Source organism: Leiobunum rupestre, chromosome 10 (genome assembly GCF_980474605.1).
Source record: "Leiobunum rupestre chromosome 10, qqLeiRupe1.1.hap1, whole genome shotgun sequence".
NCBI lineage: Eukaryota > Metazoa > Arthropoda > Arachnida > Opiliones > Sclerosomatidae > Leiobunum > Leiobunum rupestre.
In genome coordinates this window covers 31928586-31950566 of record NC_143393.1, presented here as the reverse complement: position 1 = coordinate 31950566, position 21981 = coordinate 31928586, and the positions used below count along the sequence as shown (strand labels likewise).

At 37.9% G+C, this 21981-nt stretch overlaps 2 protein-coding genes across 3 annotated transcripts; both read left to right on the top strand.

The window, feature by feature from the left end:
- Positions 1 to 82: 82 nt before the first annotated feature.
- Positions 83 to 4571, top strand: LOC149925401 (uncharacterized). Its single transcript, XM_090160639.1, has 5 exons — positions 83 to 497; positions 1969 to 2042; positions 2829 to 2924; positions 3666 to 3764; positions 4467 to 4571. Exons 1-5 carry the CDS (start codon positions 380 to 382, stop codon positions 4491 to 4493), a joined length of 414 nt encoding a protein of 137 aa, XP_090016765.1. The 5' UTR covers positions 83 to 379; the 3' UTR covers positions 4494 to 4571.
- Positions 4572 to 4725: 154 nt separating this feature from the next.
- LOC149925400 (MFS-type transporter SLC18B1-like) lies at positions 4726 to 20934 on the top strand. 2 transcript variants are annotated; one of them, XM_090159997.1, is made up of 14 exons: positions 4726 to 4825; positions 10299 to 10534; positions 10605 to 10700; positions 13054 to 13127; positions 13189 to 13333; positions 14476 to 14544; positions 14606 to 14693; positions 14768 to 14904; positions 15907 to 16005; positions 16280 to 16371; positions 17403 to 17498; positions 17566 to 17640; positions 19694 to 19787; positions 20699 to 20934. In XM_090159997.1, the coding sequence occupies exons 2-14, from the start codon at positions 10313 to 10315 to the stop codon at positions 20831 to 20833; spliced, it is 1422 nt and encodes a 473-aa protein (XP_090016123.1). In that variant the 5' UTR covers positions 4726 to 4825; positions 10299 to 10312; the 3' UTR covers positions 20834 to 20934. The 2 variants fall into 2 exon arrangements, with proteins under 2 accessions (XP_090016123.1, XP_090016122.1); XM_090159996.1 differs by lacking the exon at positions 4726 to 4825 and adding an exon at positions 9135 to 9205.
- The last annotated feature ends 1047 nt before the right edge of the window (positions 20935 to 21981 follow it).

The window sequence follows — 21981 nt, the reverse complement described above, 5'->3', positions numbered from 1 at the left end:
GGACAGATAAGGCCAATCGATTATAACTTTGAATATTGGATATCGCGCTCCCCGTTCACCATATACAAATCAATAACGATGTAACGCGAACGTCAGATTACTCCATATATTTCCGTCAGTTTCTGGGCTGACACGGGGGCAAGGTTGTTCGTTTGTACGCTTCAAATTCAAATTAAGTACGCTGGCATTGAGTAACGCATCAAAAACACGGAGACAATCGAGCAGTCAACAATATTTGACGCTTAATTTATTAGCTATCGCCGAGATGCGGGAGGTGGTAAATTGGGCCAATATAAATTGACTAAGAAACCCTTATTTCGTTCTACTTTAACTTCTCAGATTGTACTTGTTAGTGTGAACTAAACCACGCATCACGGAAATGCAACATTTAGCAGCTTTCGTTTTAATTATTTGCGTTTCCGGCGGACTGGCCCAATGGCCACTCAGCGATGTCGATTTGTACACTCGTTTCAGGGAAGCCCAGAAAGTCACTTGCAGTAAGTGCATTTGAAACAGTTAATAATAATAATCATAGAGGCTAATACCCGAGGCACTAACTTAGGCCTAAGTCATCAAGCGACTTTTAAAGCCATTAATTCAGGTGGCCGGGTTACAATGCGTAGGTGTGTGGTTGCAAGCCCGTTGAAATAGCTACTACTATAACTATGGATGAAGTGACGTAGAATTGACGTCATGGGTATGCAAGATAAACGCATCTAGCAAATAAACACAGGGTTTAAGGCTGGTTTTCACTATAGCAAAAACACAACAACAGCGAGTGTCGACCAAAAATCGAAATTTAGCTTGGTTTACACTAACGCGCGTAAAGGCGCGTCACTCAGCTTTTGCGTGTTCAAATGATTTTACGCATAAAGAAAAATACATTATTATTATTATTATTATTATAGAAACTAAACTTTAAAATGTATTTTTCTATACGCGTGTAGAAACCATTCTACGTGCCAAAGTTGGGAAACGCGCTGTTACGCGCACTAGTGGAAACTAAGCTTAATGCTTAGTTTCCACTAGGGAGCGTCATTATGTTGTGACGTGCGTGGGTTTATGCCTTGGGGGCTCTTCTCTCCAACGTCTATTTTTTTACTTTTGAGACGGACCGAATGCTGAGGGTTACGGTGAACGTCTAAGCATCCAAAAGGCAGGGTATCAACCAAATGTTCACGGTATACGTCTTATTATCAATTTGCTATAGTATCGTGCGGGTGTCGAAGCTCAGCCCTCCTGCACGACAGGCGTGCGTTCTACCATAGAACCACCTATGCTTCACTGAAAATTACAAATTCAGCTTAAGCGGAAGCGTATATTAATAGTTAATAGAATGTTACATTTTGGTTCCTGTTTAAATATAACGAGATTTCGGGTTCGATTTCAATTATTGCGTAGAAGAAATTCAAAAGCTGTGGGTTGTCTATTGAATAGATAAAAATCTTGTGACCGGTATTTGAATCCGCCTCTCCGGTTTCACAGGCGAGTGCTCTACCACCGCACCACCGACACATATTACGCTACAATTATATTTTCGAAGATAGGTAGAAAAATCTTTGAAGGTGCCCAAGTTAAAAAAAACACGCTGTTCCGCGCGCTAGTGGAAACTAAGCATTAGTCTTAGTGCTAGGTGTCATGTTTATGAGCTTTCTTCCACATGAAAAAAAAATACGTTATGACGTTATGGGAATCGTTTTTAAGAGCAGTATTTTGGTTTTTAAGGGTGTAAAAGCAAAATACATTATTAAGCCGGCTATTGAACGGAGATTTTTGCGTCAATGATCGCCGTGGTGGCGTTTTTGCCTATGCGGGAAACCATCCTTTAAAACCAATCATCACACGCAGTCACGATGAGGCAAAGAGGCGTTCTAGAAGTGGCTCTCAGTATAATTTGAAAACGCGTCACACACTTATGTAACTAGGAACATTTTAATTTTTAATTTTGGCATTAATTTATGTCCACAGGTCATCAATATAAAGACACCGTTGAAAAGTACAATAATTGCATGTCCCAAGAAGAGAAATCCTTCAATTACAGCGTAAGTATGAACACGTTGTTGCCAGCTAGGAGCAACAAACACAGCACCCCACACAAGGAGAACGCAACCCGTCTAAAGTCGTCTATTTTCTTGTGTACAATTTTAATTGGTTAGACGCTTTAGCGCCTGCTGCCGCCGGAAGGGAAAAATTAGGAAATTGTCTTCCCCCCTGCCCGTAAAAATTTCAGCAAAAAGGTTCGTCCAATCAAATTTGTACACAACACTGCGTTAGCGTGTTTAAATGATAGCTGCGTTTTCTTAATGTGTTTGTTGCTCCTAGTTGCCAGTCACTAACAATTTTAAGTTAACTCGCGGTATCACTCCCTGAACCATACTTAGAAGATCTTCATGGAATCTTAATCGTTTGCTACTAATAATACTTGTAATATCTAAATAATAAATTTTGACATTTATCGTCTATTCGCGACTGAAAACTATCGATACGGCCCCTTTGATCCACCATTGAAACGTAGATAGGTAGTAGCTAAAGCAGACGCTACTAGTTTTTCCGCATCATTATTCGTAAATCCGAATTTATAAATAATGATACTTGCATCTTAATTTAAGTTTATTTAAGAAATAACTTGTGTAGCAAACGCTAGATCATAGGCGCTAGCTTCTCCAAGCTAGCGCCGTTAAGCCACCTAGACTCGTTTCGGTCGCGAATAGACTGAATAATGTAGAAATAGTAGAGTTTTAAAATGAAAATTAGTTAATATGATCCTTTCTCTAGTGACGCTACTGCCTTTTAACCATAGTACTAACTTGGTTCAAAATGTGTTTTAGCTTCAGCAACTGCGATCCAACTGCATGAGTTTCTACCCAATGAACACCAGAAGTGACATGGCCTTTATGTGTCAGCATGTTCACGAGCTCGGAGTTGTAAGTAAAACCAAGAGTATATAATATATCTTACGAGATAAGTATATAACCGTTCGAAGGACGCGAAAAAGTTACAGATTTATCTTGTAAACTTGAGAAGATTCTTCTTTGAAGCAAATTACATTAACAATATACAGGCATCCCTACGATAGATGGTGCAACTGCGTTGGCACGCCGAAGATCCAAATTTCTAAAATTAATTATAAATTAAATAACTATTATGTTTAATCGGGTTGTTCTGCAAGTCGACACATATTATAGTTTTTAGCAGGAATCCATACCTATACTTGGAATGCTTATCGCGGCAGATTTTCGTCTCGATATGGCTGACGGTTTTATTGACGTCACTATGTTAACTTAACAAACAACAACGTGAGAGGGGAGCGCGCGCAGAGGGAATTTTTAACTCGTGGGTGGGGCCAAGGCCATCAGAGTGATCTTACCTTACGCGATACGGCAGGATAAGCATTCCAAGTAGACGTATGGATTCCTGCAATATAGCTAGATATCTATATCATAAAGTGTATGTTATATACTTCTGATAACACTTATTTATAGTTATTATTTTTTCAGCTCACATTATAATATAATCAGTGAAAAAAACAAAATGTAAATTGTTTATTATTAAGGTCCATTTTTAAGGTTTAGAAATTTAAGCCAAAACGACATTTTTTTTATAGACTAACTATCTTAAATTACTCTCAACAAATTATAAATTTTGTAAATGTATCATATTTTCAGAGTTCTAATAATTACTACAGATGTATGATTAGCAACATCCAACGTCTGACTCAAACGAACGCCGTCGACGAACTTTTCAAAACTGAGAAAGCAGTTGCCGTAAGTTAACACAATATTTGAGAACTTAAGCACACTTGAAATACTTCAATAGCACTGCCAGCTTAGGTTGACGAAACAAGTTATTTTACTTGAAATCACCGTTACCAGAAGTCTGTCAAGGGGGGAGGTCAAAGTTTGTGAATGTTAATAGGCGGGTCGAGAAGGGGTGGCAATTTAGTACAGTCAAAGGTAGGTCCAAGGGGGGTCTGGACCGGAATTCCCCCCTTGTCTACGCCTGGTAGCAAGAGGAGCCGGGTTCGATCCCAGCTTGTGGAACTCGGTGAAAACCCGGAACAACTCCTTTCACGTTGAGTTTGCAAGTTATCTTTCCCCTGGTTAAAGGGGTATACTCCTCTTTCCATAAAAACATTTAGAGGTTAACGGTAATAGTAAGTGTAGGGAGCTGTTGTCTCGCGTGCATGAAGGGCTTGCCTCCACCCTCCTACGCATTGTAACCCGACCACCTGTTTAAAGGCATTAAACGTTGCTTGGGTGTTACATTATCTGATCAGTAGGTGGCGTTTGTAGAGCTGTTTTACCAGCGCCAATTTTAAATAAAGACAACCACTCATTACGAAGATTTCACAACAAGATCTTAGAATAAAAATGACACAGCATTTAAAATTTGTTCAGACATTATTGACCAATTATTAATTGTGAAAATGAATAAAAAAATAAGTATACCAATTACTTTATTTGCAGAAATGCGATAAGCAGGCCAGCAGTTAACTCCGTAATAAAGACATTATTTCAACTTCATGTATGTTTATTTGTTGTCGGATTCAAATAAAATATTTTTATTCAATATTTATTGGGTTTTTTTCGTATCTGAGATAATTTTTTGTACGCACTTAAAAAGCGACCAATTTTAATATCTAAAAATATATATTTATCGATAAAAATATTTTTTAATACACAAAGGAATATGAACCTTTGCACTTACTACTAAATCATATATTAGAAACTTTCCGACATTAAATTTACTTGTTGTGTGGTAACGGACATTGTGCCATTCAGTCATTCAAGACATGGTTTAATTTTGGGAATCTAAATTAAAGTAAGTAAAATTATTTCATTTTTGAGTTGATAATTTATTAATTCACTTTTAAATTACGTCGATACCTCTTTTTTCATGATCATAAATATATTTAATGTTAAATAAATAACTTTAAATTAAATAATAATATTCAAGCAAGTAATAATTGGAATTAGTGAATTGTGCATCCATAAGTGGAACGTCAGTGGACAGAAGGGGAATCACGTGATGGTTTTACTAAAGGGGATGGAATATCAGCCCCCTCTTCTTATTGGTCAAGCAGAACCTTATTGAGAATGCGCGGAACTATTTTCCCATTTTATTTATTTGTACGACAATATTTGGAATTTTAGTGTTCTGGCGCAAGGTTTTCGTGAAATTTAGCTTTTTTAACGAATATTTTGATTATTTTAAGCTTTTTTAACGAATATCTTAATTATTTTTAGCTTTTATAACGAATATTTTGATTAATTTTTAGCTTTTATAAAGAATATTTTGATAAATTTTAGCTTTTATAAAGAATATTTTGATAAATTTTAGCTTTTATAAAGAATATTTTGATTATTTTTAGCTTTTTTAACGAATATTTTGATTATTTTTAGCTTTTTTAACGAATATTTTGATTATTTTTAGCTTTTTTAACGAATATTTTGATTATTTTTAGCTTTTTTAACGAATATTTTGATTATTTTTAGCTTTTTTAACGAATATTTTGATTATTTTTAGCTTTTTTAACGAATATTTTGATTATTTTTAGCTTTTTTAACGAATATTTTGATTATTTTTAGCTTTTTTAACGAATATTTTGATTATTTTTAGCTTTTATAACGAATATTTTCATTATTTTGAGCATTTATAAAGAATATTATGATTAATTTGAGCTTTTTCATAGAATGTTTTCACATTCTTAGCTTGAAGCTTCTTAGCCTTTTCAACGATTTTTTTTCCTAAACTTAGCTTTTTCAACGATTTTTTTTCCTAAACTTAGCTTTTTCAACGATTTTTTTTTATTAACAGCTACAATTTAAAAAGATCTTTGTGTCTGCTCAAATAGGGCAACTAATTAATGATAATGGCGGTGGATCGACCACTCGATAAATCTTTTGTACATTTAGATAAAAATAGATTACTCGATTACATAAGATCAATAAAAAATAGTTCGCAAGAAGATTTATAAATTTTATGTAGTCCGGAAAATTTAAAAATTATCAAAAATCGTCTTAGAAAATAAAATAATATCGGAAAAACCAATAAAAATTTGGAAATATATAATGCATATCTTAAAAAACCGATTATTTTAGAAATTATAAAATCATTTAAATAAAATGTTTAGATATCCGGAAAATGTTTGGAAATAAGTACCAAATTGAGGAAATCCTGATTACGAAAACAACCTTTAATGGAAATCTTAATCAATCCAACAAATAAATCGTAAAAATCATTGGGAATCGGCTGAAATCTTCGGCAATCAGAAACCTAGTGTACTATTTTTACTTAGGTGTCCGGCCTCTCAGATATTAGCTGGTTTATTTTTGGGGCTCAGGTAATTCTCGATGTCCAATTTCTTGTAAAAACTAGTGGAAAAACCAACTAATTTGCCCTTTGTGAGCAAATCTGACGTTCAGATGAATATACCAAAAGTCCAAATTGCAACCAAACATTAGTATAGTTTCGCTCTATCGGTGCTCAGCAGTACTGTGTAATGTTGTTAAGGGCCTATTAGTTTTACCATAAGTAAGGCAATAGGAATAAGTATAACACTACCTATTCTTATGACTAGTAGCCGTGCCAATATTTTAAGGTGTAAACTAATATTTTTTCTCAAGTGGGCTCCACAAACGAACTTGGCCTTCAAAGTAAAATGAAAAGTAGGTTGTAGCCTACCTATCCGGCCGATGTACCATCGTAAGCTAACGCTTACTATTCAAAACACGTTTGTGAAGAAAAACCAGATGTCACCTAGAAGCACCAAACACAGCACCCCATACAAGAAGAACGCAACCCGTCAAAAGTCGTGCATTTTCTTGTGTACAATTTCCATTGGTTAGATGCTTTAGCGCCTACTGCCGTCGGAGTGGGGAAATTAGGAAATTGTCTTCCCCACTCCGTAAAACGTTCAGTGTAAAGGCTTGTTAAATGAAATTTGTACACAACACTGCTTTAGCGTGTTTAAAGGCTAGCTGCGTTCTCTTTGTTTGTTGTTCCTAGATGTCACGGACATTTGAGTACCCACAGTCCCCCCGATGTATTAACTATATTTTAAATATTAAATTTAAATTTGAATACATTTCCAATCATCTTTACATTAACCTAATAAAGCCTAGATGAATTTTATTGAAAATCAATTTTCCGAGTTACCTGGTTTTGAAAATAAGGTAGCGAAACGCGAACGAGTTAGATGGCGCCTGTTTCAATTGGCACGAAATTCAAATATGACAACAGCGCGAATAGGTGCTTAAATAAAACATCTTCCCAGAAATTGCCAAGAAGTAATATTTCCGACAGCCAGGACTCATAAGTTACTATTTATATAGTGCTTGTTGAAATATTAGAAGCTGGAAACTTTTCTCGAAAATAACATCGGTTTTTTGCTAAGTCTTAACATGCCAAAAAAAAGTTACCTGGTTAAAAGGAAACACTTGTTTCATACCGTACTGCAAAACTAATACGTTTAGTTCTAAGGAATTAGTTTTCATCTTTTTCCGAACGATAATTTTATACGAAATGAATTAACTCTGCCTCCATGAGAAGCCTTAAAATTGCCCGGTAATATAAAAATATTCCGTATAATTTTAATTATTTATACGATAAGAGGATGATAATAATAATAATATTATCTTCTTATACTTCATTTTAGTAACATTATATATTTTACCTTAAAATATATTATTGAAAATTAACATTAGTATGTTCCTTATACACGTGAGCCGACGCGTTTCTTATCTGACGCAAAATTCTCATGAGGGCAAAAACGCGTCTGCAATTGGAATATTGGATTAAATATGACTTTTTGGCTAGCCATTCTAACCGTTTAACCAACCGACCGGAAATAGTTCCTTCCCAGATGAATTTGGAGAGGGGAGTAGAAACCGAGTATCTTTTATTGAAGCGTCCATTGGTCAGAGATCTCACTTAAAATTAAAATTCCGTAATGCAACCGAAAACGTAATTCAGAAATGATTAATACTAACTAAAAATATAAAGTCGGTCGCATTTTATAAAAAAAAAATTATATATTAAAAATTCGAAAATTTCCAAAAATCACTAAAATGGGCAAATACCCCAGTTCCGGGGCCCAGATCTCACAAATATTAATAATACCGGTGAGGGCATGATATTTTCAATCGATTGACGTATCATGTCTCTCTTTGTACACTCTGTTTGAAAAGTCTTCGACAGCTGAAATTTTTGCTCTCTTTTTAATTCTGCTAGAAAACTATAATAGATAGTTCGATGAAACCTATTGCAACTTTTATTTATTTTCCAATATCTTTCGTTATTTATCGGTTTCGTCCGCCAAAATTAATAGTTTGGCCGGAACCGTCAAAACTCATTTTTGACAACTGTTTAAATATTGGTTCTACGGCACTGACTCACGCGTTTTTGAATTCACAATGGTCGATTCATATTTAGAAAGTGGAAAAATTATCCCTCTACAACCAACGGTTGAGAAGTTATAGCGTTTCCAAACTCTCCTCGAAACTAGGAAACACCTAAAATGCATCAAGCGATTATAAATAACGCAACTTCGACGACAATTTGGAAACGCGATAACTTCTCAACCGTTGGTTGTAGAGGGATAATGTTTCCACTTTCTAAATATGAACCGACCATTGTGAATTCAAAAACGCGTGAGTCAGTGCCGTAGAACCAATATTTAAACAGTTGTCAAAAATGAGTTTCGACGGTTCCCGCCAAACTATTAATTTTTGGCGGACGAAACCGATAAATAACGAAAGATATTGGAAAATAAATAAAAGTTGCAATTGGTTTCATCGAGCTATCTATTATAGTTTTCTAGCAGAATTAAAAAGAGGGCAAAAATTTCAGCTGTCGAAGACTTTTCAAACAGAGTGTACCTCTATACGAACGTACCGTGAGAAATTGCGCGAACGCTGGTGGCGGGGGCGACCTCAGTACATGAAATTACCACACACAAATCCTCTAGGATTGTGTGTAAAAAGTGACCCCATATTTTAATTTTCTAATTCTATTGGATCCCTAAAATATGGTTTATTAACAGGTAAATATTCCTGCGAAGTGTAATGTTAACATTTTTCAACATAAAGGGAAATTAAATAGACTTGTTGCCGTACACACGAGGGAAATTCGCGCCCAATAGAATCAGTGTCGAGCCTGCCAAGGTACATGGTTCAGTTTAATGACCTAAATGGATACTTCTCTCGTAAGTGACTAAGGCGATAATCTTTTCGCAGGATTACATTTTTAAACACCCGAAGTTGTACAGTCTGAAACGTAGAAATTTCATATTATCTTAAAAGTGCAAAAACTAAATATTTTTTAGTTTTTTTTATTCCAACTTTTTTACGAGTTGAACTTTTTTTTATACATAGCTTAAAACATAATAAGTTTTTGTCTAATAATTCGTGAAATTTTAATTCCTTCCCGGCAAAACGTTTTAAATTGGCGCCATCTAGTACAAATAACAGCATTTAAATCTAACCTCTAATGGCTTCCCTGATTGATTGTTTCTACGTAAGCAGTCTACATAGAGTGCGAAGTTAGTTTGTTTTGAGATCCTTGGAACTTACAAGGAGACGACCCGAGGTGTTACACACCGATTTCGTTCAAACTCGAGGGATTGGTAGACCTTCATATAACTTGAAAAATCCTAAAGGGAATTTATTCAATGGGCAACGGTTTTGCCATGGCAACGAAAAATGTTTTTGACAACATAAAATGGAAATTTTTCCTCTTTAAGCCATATCGGTTAATTTTCACCCATTTGGTTCAAATTGAACAAAATGTGATCAATTTTGATTTTCTTCGTCAATTTTTAACAATTTTTTCATAATTTTGGTATTTTAAAAAAATTTCAATTTTTCAAACTTTTTCGGTCAAAATCCCATGTTATTTTAAATGGGAAAATTTCCATTTTATGTTGTCAAAAACATTTTTCGTTGCCATGGAAAAACCGGTGCCCATTGAATAAATTCCCTTTAGAATATTTCAAGTTACATGAAGGTCTACCAATCCCCCGAGTTTGAACAAAATCGGTGTGTAACACCTCGGGTCGTCTCCTTGTTAGTGTTTTCGTAAGTCTTAATCGGTTACCAGAAAAAACGGGTTAGCCATATTACAATCCACACTCAAGTCAACTACGTTATATTATTTAAAATGCGAGCGTAGGCGCCAAAAATCTCGCTTTCCAAAATTGTCCCGTTGACGCAAAAATTATCCGTTAGGCCTAACTCAATACTTTAGATTGGGCGTTCTCACCATCGCAAGCGTCTAAGATTAAGCTGAATTATTTTCAGGTGAACACGAAGAAATGGCTACGTTTGAAGAAGAAACTCCACTGTTGGAGAGATCAAGTCAACACAGCCGTTCTAGCTTATCATTCAATGACAGCGTAAATGCTAACAAGCCTAAACTGCAAGAAACTTTATCGAAATTGAGCCGATCTCAGATTCTGTGCCTGATCGCTCTAGCTGTCGGTAACTTTTCTGTTGGGAGTTGCGTCTCTCTCCAAGCACCATTCTTCCCAGCGCAGGTCATTCTTCGCTTCAAACTCATTTTACTTGCAATTGCTCTTGATTAAGAACACTCATTATCGGTACTAGGCTGAGAAGAAAGGAGCCACGGCCTCCGAATACGGCTTTGTTTTCGGAGTTTATCAAGTTTCAATTTTCCTTTTCGCCCAAGTCTACGGGAAAATGGTAATTATTTTTATTTTTAGTCTACAACAGAAGTGAGAGGGTAGGGATTGGATGCCGGCGGATGTAACTCCAACCTTCAAAGGCTCATTTTCATCTGGCGACATGTGTATTAGTCTTCGCTATTAGTTAATGATTGTAAAAAATAGCCCAATAATCAAGGCACCACCTTAGGCCCAAGTCATCTAACGACTTTTAATGCCTTTCAACAAGTGGCCGGGTTACAATGCGTAGGAGGGTGGTGGCGAGCCCTTCATGATAAGCGAACCAACAGCTCAAAACACTTATAAAGGTTGGGTGCACATGGGGCACGGGAGATGGAAATTACAAATACCGGTGACACTGACACTGGTTTTTTACTGTACCCAATTTGGCGTTGACGGTTTTGATGTGAAGTTGCTCATGGGTTACTCATTCGAGTCATCGACCACCGTAGTCGATTTTGGCGACGAGTGACCATTGAGTAACGTCATTTTAAATTAAAGCGATAATTTCTATATCCTTAATTACTTTTTCTGAACCTTAAAAACGTAAGAGAAAACAAATCAATGTTTGGCGTTAACAGAATATGTATAAGTATTCTTCGTCTACATAATATTTCTTAAAAAATTATCTTGCTTAAAATTATCTAGTAGGTTAATAGAAATCGAATTTGAAAATACCAAACCAAGATGGTATTTATTTCTACTTCGGGAGAGTGACTATTTGGAGGTGACCAGCGGACAACACGGTTGAATGATTTGATTTTTAAGTGTGATCGTAACGGGGTATCTTGTTCTGAAGGGGCAGTGACTCTCTACCTACGTAGGCAGAGTGTCGGCTGGAGATGTAAGAGCATCCACTTTTATTCCCACATCTGTGCGCGATGTGGAGGTTGGTCGTCTCATTGCCTTTTGGAGGGCTGGGTGGGTCTCGTTGAAGGTGCAACTGTCGGCAGTACCGCCCTACGTTTCAGAAACGCATCTCTAAAAATGGCATTTCGAGATAAATCGATTGTTGTAATTCTTATGAAAAATAACAATACTACAGTGTTTAGGCAACTAAAAACTGATTGTTGGGGGTTTTTTTTTAATCCGTAATCTAAATATGACAACGAATATTGCCAAAATTATGTAAATCTCAGAATAATTTGACATAATGCGTTTTGTAAGTTTATATTTGGCTAAAACTCTTGGCATAAACGCATTATGTGGTATAATAATACTGAGTAACGGCCATTGTGACTGTTACCCTGGGAATGCGGCTTAAGAAATTAAGAGTATACGAAATTAAGACTCTTAAGCCACGTTCACACTAGAGCTCAAAACCCAGTTTAGGTCAGTTTGAATGCCAGTTTTGACCGCCGACGATAATTCTTGGTTCACACGTGCAAAATCGCTTCACCCCGGTTCGCTTATAGCAAAGGCTTAACGCCATTTCAAATTATGACTAGAATTTTGACAACAATTAGTTAATCATGTTTACTATACATATAGTAATATTATTTGACATAATTTAGAATTTTGTTCCCATTATTTTGGAAATTACGATTAATTTTTCTTGCCCGCCTTATCGTTCTGAAAGCGATTCTAAGCGAATCGACTTCGACGAGTTTCTTCCCGAACCAACATGAAGCGATTTCTCATGCTGGTTTTCGAAACTAGTTATCTAAACGAAGCGATTCTAGGGGTAAGTGTGAACGTGGCTTTATTGGTTAATAACGGCAGGGCCGTGCTTAGGGGGTGGAGAGCCGGGCGGTCGCCCAGGGCCGCTAAAATTTTCCCATGGGGATGTATATACCGGAGGGCCGCTACACTCACGACGTCAGTTTCGCCCATGCATTTCGCCCGGGGCCGCGAGACCTCTAAGCACGGCCCTGAATAACGGCATAATGCGTTTCTGTAAATATTCGACGGTCGTTAATGCGTTTCTGCGGAGTATTTTCAAAACTTTTCGATTTGAAGGCGTTTTTTCATCTCAGAAACTAGACCAGATAGAGAAAAACGGACTTCAAATTTAGAATCAGCGCCCTAAAATTTTTATTAAGAGCATCCAAACTCAAAAATTCAAAAATGGTCGATAATTTCGCTGCTCCTAGCTGTTTTGGTGGCATGAAGGGCTCGCCACCACCCTCCTACGCATTGTAACCCGGCCACCTGAATTAATGGCTTTAAAAGTCGCTTGGGCCTAGCTGATGATTATTATTTGTCACCTGTCCGGGTTGTGTACTCTGCCGTAAGGCATAATGATGAGGCTATACCAGTGATGTAGAATGTTAATTCTGCCAGATGGAAGGCCCCACATATTTTCTAATCATCCGAATTAATTCTTTGCTGAAACTTTAAATGTAAGTAATCAAGCGTGATTTTCGTGACAGATTGGCTCCGTACCCCCGTACATTATTTCCAGCAGTGGAGTTCTAATTGTTGGCGTATCGTCCATTCTCTTTGGGTGAGTTTCAATCGGCAAATATTTAACGTATCGAGATTCTGATTGCTCCAATATTCCATAGACTGTTAGACAAGGCTTCGAACGAGTCCTTCATACCCTTGGCTATCTTGATTCGCTTGTTCGAAGGCGTCGGATCCGTGGCCGTTAAAGCGGCCAGTTACGCGATTGTCGGGGTCAAGTTCGAACAGGATGTTGCCACTGTATTCGTAAGTCAACCTTTTTTAATTTATAATCGTCGAACTTTTGTACTACGGAATTGGGGGTATTCACGTACTTATCAAGTTTACAGTAGGTGGTTTCTTTTCGACCCTAAACAGTTTTATTCGCTTATTTCGGGGATTAAATTTACTCTGGCCCCTCAACTAATTTCTTGTTCTGGAGTATTGCAGCTACTCTTTCAACTCATCCTCAAAAGCGGGAGTAGGGAGAGTAAACTGATCAAATCGTCAGCTTATCCATGATTTATCCCCTAAAATGAAACCACTTATCGACAACCATTTTTAACTTATTTTAAAAATGGGCTCCGAAATGAAATTGGCCACAATATTTGCTTTGCAAAATGTTTCGGTCGGGAACAAATTTGTCATTCCGGGATTGTCTTAAAATAAAATGGTGACAATGGTACCGTGGAGGTTACCGAAACCAGCTGGGTCGAGTTTTAATCATAACACATTATGACACTCGTGCGCTAGAACATTTGTTTTAATATGCAAGAGAAGAAACACCTTTTCTACAAATGGCCGCCATTTTGTGGTTTTCGCGCTTCTACTTGACAGTCATTCTTGTTCCGAAACTCTTATTTCCTATGGACAAAGTGTAATGCAATTAGGTCCCTTAGTTTTTGAGAAATAGCGTTCGTCACGTCAACTGAACCGTTTATTTATGGTTTTAAAGTTTTAAATCTTCGGGATACATTCATTACGAAAGAAAATTGAGAGGATCTTGGTCTTCGTCTTCAAGGTCATTGAGAAATTACCTCGAGGATCCATTATATATTGTCTCGGTTCCAATTAGAAAGTTGTTCGTCATCAATTTTAACATAATTTATGTTGTGTTTAAAACTGTAACAAATTTGTTCGTTCATTGCTTCTACTGTTGTATACATGGTTCTAAGTATGTGTAGCATATTTTTGAACTTAAAGGGAATATGAACTTGCACATATATGGTGGTGCAACGAGTTTCACATTTCCGCCACCAGATTTAAATAACAGATTTAGCACTTGCTAGCCAATTTTCGATTTAGTTCATTAAGACCTAAACACCTCGACAGTGCTAATAACGTCTGTTTACACGGAACAAGAGGGCTCTATAGTTTTCTGACAAAATGTTTTTCTCCGCTATTATAAGGGGATACTGGAGACCTGTTTTGGCGTTGGATTAATTATTGGACCAGCTTTGGGAGGACTTCTGTTTCAGGTCAGACTTCAACTTAAATCGATGTTCAAGTTCAGATTTTATATTTTAAATGAATTTTCAGATTGGGGGTTACATGGTACCATTCGTTTTTGTGGGCTGTCTTCTTCTGATTGATTCAGTCGTGATGTTTTTCTTTTTGCCAAGAGATTGTAAGTAACTCTCGTTATTGCCTTCCACTTTTGCATAATCACTTTTAATTATCTGGTTTTTCCCCCCGTTGTAGGCGGGGAAATCAAGAAATCAGCCCAGTTGTGGAAATTTTGGAAACACCCTCCTTTGTACCTCAATGTCTTCACTATTTTATGTTCGTCACTGTATATTGGAGTGATTCAAACTTGTATGGAACCTCATCTGAGAAAGGTCAGATAGGGAGGTTATTCAAAGTTTTTATATCGCGTAATTACTATTTACCTAAGTGTATAATATTGTTACATAAGTGTGACACTTCCTATTCTTCACATGCAAAAGTTTTACTGAGAGCTATTTACAAAACAGACTGCATTACGATCTTCGTCCCCGTATTGCGTCCGCTTGCTCCCGCGTCACACGTAGCCTTTTACAGCGCCTCGCTAGGGGGAGATTTTCTTCTGGTGAGGATGTCACTCCGTTACTAGCTCTCAGTAAAATATTCACCAAAGTGACACACTTATGGAACAATATTATAGACTTATGCTATTTATTATATTAAATTGATTCAAACTTGCCTGGAACCCCATATGAGAACGGTTAGATATGGGATGTTATTTACATTTTTTTAAATCACGTGATTACTTTTTATTATATGAAATTAAACAATCAGCTAGGCTAATACCCAAGGCCCCATCCTAGGCCCAAGTCATCTAGCAACGTTTATCGCCTTTTAATTCAAGTGGACGGGTTTAGTGGCGTAGGAGGGTGGTGGAAAGCTCTTCATGACACGAGAGCCAACAGCTCCCTAGAGCTCTGCGTAGCAGATAAATTAACAAAATTTTGATTAATCGTAAATATTTTGGCTGTTTATTTATGGATATTATCAATGGATAATCAACGATTTAACATGCAAAAAAGAATTTAATATTTTTGGATAATTGTAGTCTCCCCGAACTTTCAAACTCTGCGCGGAACGAGTTGTGCCGTATTTTCAACCCAGAAGTGGCAGTACCACAAGATGGAATCGACCGTGGCTCCTCTTGCTGTGACTGTGAGGTGAAAGGGCTCACCATCCCCCTCCCCCCCCCCCCCCACCTACGAACAAATTGGTTTTAGTTAATATTGGGCACTCAATTTTCATGAGTACGGTACTGCTCAAAACCCCTCCTATATGGCTGGGTAAAAAGCCTGTTACAATGAAGGTTATAATTATGGTTGTTATGATGGTTACAGTTCAACCTATCACCATTTGCTTTGGGTTGCATTTTTATCATCTGTGGAGTGTGTTACTCCGTGCTGGCTCCCATATGGGGTCGACTATGTGATAAAGGGGTAAGATCGAAATAACTAACAAACCTAAGTTAATAATAAACCGCTTACGGGAGGAAGTGTCGAACTGCACGTGCTAAGAAAACTGTAAAATGCATATTTAATAATCACTATTTTTCGGGTGCTTTGAATGTGCACGTCAGCGTGCCACACTCGGTCAAAAGATAACTTAGATATTTCGTCCCAAAAGTGGTATTCATTAAAAAAAAAATTAGAATTAAAGAAATTTAATGACGTATTATCGCGTCAATGGCCTTTTAAATATTCTTAATTTCAGGTCAATCCGCGTATATTTCTCTTGGCTGGATGCATCTTTGGTTTCCTATCTCCCATGATCATCGGGCCTGTTCATTTCTTACCGTTCGACACGTGAGTTCCCTAATGAAGAAACTGTATAAATCCTGTCGCGTATAACTATTTCCCTCCAGCGGCGGTTTTCGGAAGCTTGGGTGTGGAACACAAAGCAGACGCTATTTTAACAGGGTTGTCACGCATTTATTCCTTCTAAATTATTTATTTCACATTGAAAATGTATGGCAGCCATGTTTTCCAGCGACTGATTAACAGGGCTGCCATACATTTTCGATGTTAAATAAATAATTTCGAACGAATAAATACATGGCAACCCTGTTAAAATAGCGTCTGCTTCACCATGTTCCACACGTAAGCTTCCGAAAACCGCTGCTCTGAGGGAAATAAGAATAACGCCCCTTGAGTAATTATGAATTGGAAACCAACTGAGAAATAGCCAAGAAACATATATCCGAGAGCCAGGACCCGTAAATGTATTGTTTATATAGTGCTTGTTGAAATAATGGAAACTTTTCACGTGTTAATATGTCAAAAGCTACCTGATAAAAAAGGAAGGCTTGTTGCTGCCGTAAAGGTGAAAAATTTCAATTATTTTAACAAGCACAATATAAACAGTGTCTTGCAGGTCCTGGCTCTCGGAAATATTACTTCTTGGCGATTTCTTTGCAGGCTGATTTATTGAAGCGTCTATTTGGAAGTAAATGGTGGAACTAAATCCTATAGATCCGATATAGGCCTCTAATTGGTTTCCATTTTTTCCGTCAGGCTTAACAAATCACTCTAAAAAGTGTATCATCAATATTTTGTTCAAGTTCGGATTTTGGATATGTCCAATTCGTAGATTGCTCGTGGGTGTGCCTTGGTGTTCGTTGCCATGGTAACGCGTTAAAACGCCCATGGCGGATCTGTGATTATTTCGTCGAGTCATAGAATAATTTCTTTCCGTGCTTCTGCGACGATAGGGGGCGATACGTTACAGGGTTTTTTTGCTGTAATACGGAGAAGCATCGAATGGGTTTTCTTCGGACCTTCCACTTGCTTAAATATGAAATAACTAATTTGAAAGTTATAACGTTTTGCTGTTTCAGAGAACTGTGGATGGTTATTTTGGGAATCGCATTTCTGGGTGTTTGTCTGTCTTTTAAACAAGTGTCTACATTCATTTTGTGTTTACGACACACTATGTAAGTGACCAGATTTGTTTTGAGATTTTTTGAGTCGATTTCATAAAGAATGTTTTTCAATATACAGCGCCAGAGGTTTTTCAAACGATATGACGACGTACGGTCTTATCTCCACGATGTTCTCCACATCGCAGTCTATCGGGTCAGTTCTTTCATCGCGTTTCGTCAATAACGTATCGAAATCAACCGAGAACCAACATGTCGGGGTGTCATCTACTACCCGGGAACTATACATAAGTATACACTTGGAATGTGTAAGCTAGGAGCAACAAACGGAAAGAGAACGCAGCTAGCCTTTAAACACGCTAACGCAGTGTTGTGTACAAATTTCATTGGACGAGCCTTTACGCTGAGTGTTTATGGGCATGGGGGAAGACAATTTCCCAATTTTCCCCTTCCGACGCCAGCAGACACTAAAGCGTCTAGCCAATAGAAACTGTGAAGCGTAACTATATCCGTGGTTCTGCGGTAGAACGCTCACCTGTCGTTCAATAGGGCTCGGGTTCGAATCCCGGCCGATTACAAAATTATACTACACCCAATGACAAAAAGAGGGCGCTTTTGGAAAAACCTTTTCCCTGATTCTAAGAAACTGCTTACGCCGTGATTACCCTTTGCCTCGAAAATGCGAACGCGTTCGCAGGCCTGACAGAGACAGACAGACCCACCCACAGACAGACAGACAGACACGGTGGTTGTATAGTATAACCCCTCCTAGGGTGCAAAGTCCCCTCGGATAGGTAAAAATGCACGACTTGACGGGTTGCGTTCTCCTTGTGTGTGTTGCTTCTAGGTGACGCCTGTTTAAATTAGAATCATCTGGGCCGCCATAGTCTTCTGACATTCCAAGTTTATAAATATATAGGTTCTTGTTACTTTTTTGCAGGGGCGCCATCTGTTGACTAAAAGGGAACTAAGTGTCTTTTTGCCATTTTATATATTAAATTTTAATAAGACGGGGTGTTTCAAAAGGTTATGCAGAACTTTTAAGGAGGTGTAGGGGGTGAGTTGGGAAGTATGCCTGTTTTTTTCTCCATTTTCCTACGAAGGGTTGAAAGAGCGCCAGAGAGCTTCAAAGTGTGGCCTACTAGTCCCTGGAAGTAGACTGAAACAAGTGCAAAACCAAGCAGCAGGGAAATGCGAACATTAAGGTTTGGGTTCGTGTGATAGGTAAAAAAGAACTTCGTAAACTAATCGAGGTAAGAAAGTAAACTTAAAGTGAAACAGTATTTAAAGTCTCTGCTGCTTGGTTTTGCGCTTCTTGCAGCCTAGTTCCAGGGGCTAGTAGGCCACACTTTGAAGCTCTATTCTTGAAGCTCTCTGGCGCTTTTTTAACTCATCGTAGGAAAATGGGACAATAACAGGCATACTTCTCAACTCACCCCCGACAACTCCTTTAAATTTTTACATAACCTTTTGAAACACCCTGTTTATTAATATTTAGTGTTAAAATGTCTAATATAAATAAGTTTGAAAATATTTATACTTAATACATGTACATAAGTTATACAAATATCATTTTTACAATCATATTATAAAAAAACTAATATTAAAAATTATAGTTTACAGTATAATTCATGACTGTAAATATCGTAGTAATATTGACTCACAGATGGCGATTATGACCTAAGATCCACCCACAAAATTCTATAAGAGTGTATCTTGGGAAACCCTTTTTATTTGCTCTCACTTACTTTGATCTGTTCTTGGTCTCCTAAATTTAAATTAATTTAAATTTAAATTGAAGTATCATTTAATATTCCACTGGTGTCATAGCCCCCTGTATTAGAGAAGGCCAGGAAATCGGGAATATATATTTTTTAAAAAGTCCCAGGCTACTTAAATAATATGTGACGGCTTCATCCACTAGATGGCATTATTTGCGCGGCATTATCTTGAGGTCAGAGGGCACTGTCATGCCCAAAAAAATAATGAAAATATTATATCTATTAAAGGTGAAAAATGGAAAAGGATTTAAATAAACAATAATAGGTCAAGAATTTGTCTTCGAACTCGTTTAAAAACATATTAAAATTTTAATATGTTTAAAGTTTCTACCTTAATTTAGGCCTCCAAACAGCGGCACCTAGCGGAAAATCTTTTATTAGTTATTAGCTTTTGCCGCCACCTTGGGATATTCAATTTCCTGGCCTTCTCTAATACAGGGGGCTATGCTGGTGTTTATCCTTTTGCAGTGCTTTCGTGGGACCCACGGCTGGCGGATACTTATACGATGTTATAGGATTGCGATGGACACTTCTAATTATTATGGGCAACGAAATTATTCTGGTATGAGATATTCCTAAAAGTGTGTCAATGAAAGCTTATTTGAAATAGATGTTTATCGCTAAGATGGAGTAAAAACTCGCGTGCCCGCTCAGAGTTCCCGGACGTTAGTTTCGATATTTCCTGCGCTGCAAACCAGACGATTTTGTTTAAACTTGGTAACCATAGGTGTGCGCAGTCTTCAAGTCAGGTCGGGCCAAAATTATTTTGCGTCACACTTTTGGTAATTTTCACTTTTGCTTTTCCCTAATAGAGTAAACTAAACTGTTCAATGTTATGGCATTTTTTCTTTGGGCTCCAACGAGCGACTGCTCTCTGAGTGTTATTGAGAGCAGATCCCGGAAATTACCGTGTTTTACATTGGGGCGTTGCTTTGAGAGCAGAGGTCAGAGATTGCCCCCGGAATAATGATCCTAAAACCATAACGATTCTCATTGTGAAGTCGCGCTCGCACTCAGAGCCGCGGAGAGCCGGTACGGGCACTGGTAAAATATAAATTCCGAAGAGAGCCATTACTACTCGATATAGTTCTGTTTTATTCAGAGGGGAAAATCACAAAAGTTTCGGAGCAGCACAATAAAACGCCACACGGTTTACACCCAATCTCTAAGGGATTTGCGAATACTGGGCCCACGTACAGTGTAGCCGATGGCTCGTATCCCAAGTAACTCTGCAAGAATTATGCTTAGAAGGGCCAGGGTTTACCTGTTCAGAGCCCTGCGCCGCCAATGCAATGCTGCCGTCACCTGGCCATTTATATTTTTGAGGATTTCTACATTATTTATTTTTGCACACAGACATTTTGGATTTTTTTTTTAAATTTTCAAAAGGGGGGAGAAACTTTTGCTCTTCGCGCCGCCGTAGTCTTGGGTGCCTTTGTCTCGTAGTCTTAACCCAATTTTCGTTTTGGACAGATCATTGCCCTAGTTGCTTACCATTTTTGGACGAGCAGACTACCTGCATCTGAGCGGTCGTTGGTGAATAACGAAGACGTCGACAGGTCTGAAACGTCCATTTTCGAGTCTTCCTATCCCAAAGTAATCTGCTAACACGCACACCTGTGCAGAATCATCACATCTTTTATTTTACGACTATTTTATTTTATGTCCGATTTTAAAAGGTTTTAAGTAATAAAGTTTTGGAAGGTGTATCCATGTGTGTATATTAATAACAAATCGCAAACAAATTAAGAACAAAACGCAAAAAAATAACTAAACGCAAAAAAATTAATAACAAAACTTACCTTTATCGTATTCACAGCGCGAAATATAAACTAGGTTGGCAGATATTTTTCTCGACGGACCTAGGCAGAGCGAGGGGCAGAGCTGCCGCAAACGACACCTATCGTACCATCTAGTGACAACTTGTACCGTCATTTGCTCTAGGCCACCAGACCACTGCAGCATAAGAGAGCAATGGTCTGATGATCATGGTGTACAGCCAGAAGACCACTTTAGGGCAAAGTCCCCATGACCTGCTAACTGCACTTCAGGTTCTACAAAGTAACATCTTAGCCTTCTTAACTATAGAGTCAAGGTGAGGCTTCCACGTTAGTTTGCTGTCAAGAATAACACCAAGGTACTTCACCTCCGTGCTTTCGCTCAAAATAGTCCCAAATAAGGAGATATCATTAAAAGAGTTTTGCAACCTTTTACGAGTAAAAGGAACAAGAACTGTTTTATTAGGATTAACCATAAGATTAACTTCCCTGCACCAGTTTTCCACTGATGCAAGAGCCCTTCTTACTAAATCGCTAATAGTGTTGGGGAACTTTCCCGTTAAGATGATGGCGATATCGTCGGCATAGCCGAAGCAGCGGCACCCATCCCTGTCTAGCCTCACCAAAAGTTCATCCACAACCAGGCACCACAGCAGAGGTGATAGAACACCACCTTGCGGGCAACCACGGCTGGAGGTGACCATAAGGGATTCACCAAGCAGGGAGGATACTACCACACGATTCGTCAGCATAGCTTTAATCCAAAGACACAGAGTGTCATTAATGCCAAAGCGCTTTGCAGCCTTCATGATGACTGCGCTGGACACCTTATCAAAAGCGCCCTCTATATCAAGGAAAACTGCTAACGCTATTAATTTAAAGTTTATAGCCCTTTCAATGCAGTTAGTTATGCCATGAAGGGCAGTCTCAGTAGATTTGCCTTTTTGGTAGGAATACTGAGCCGTCGAGAGAGGCATA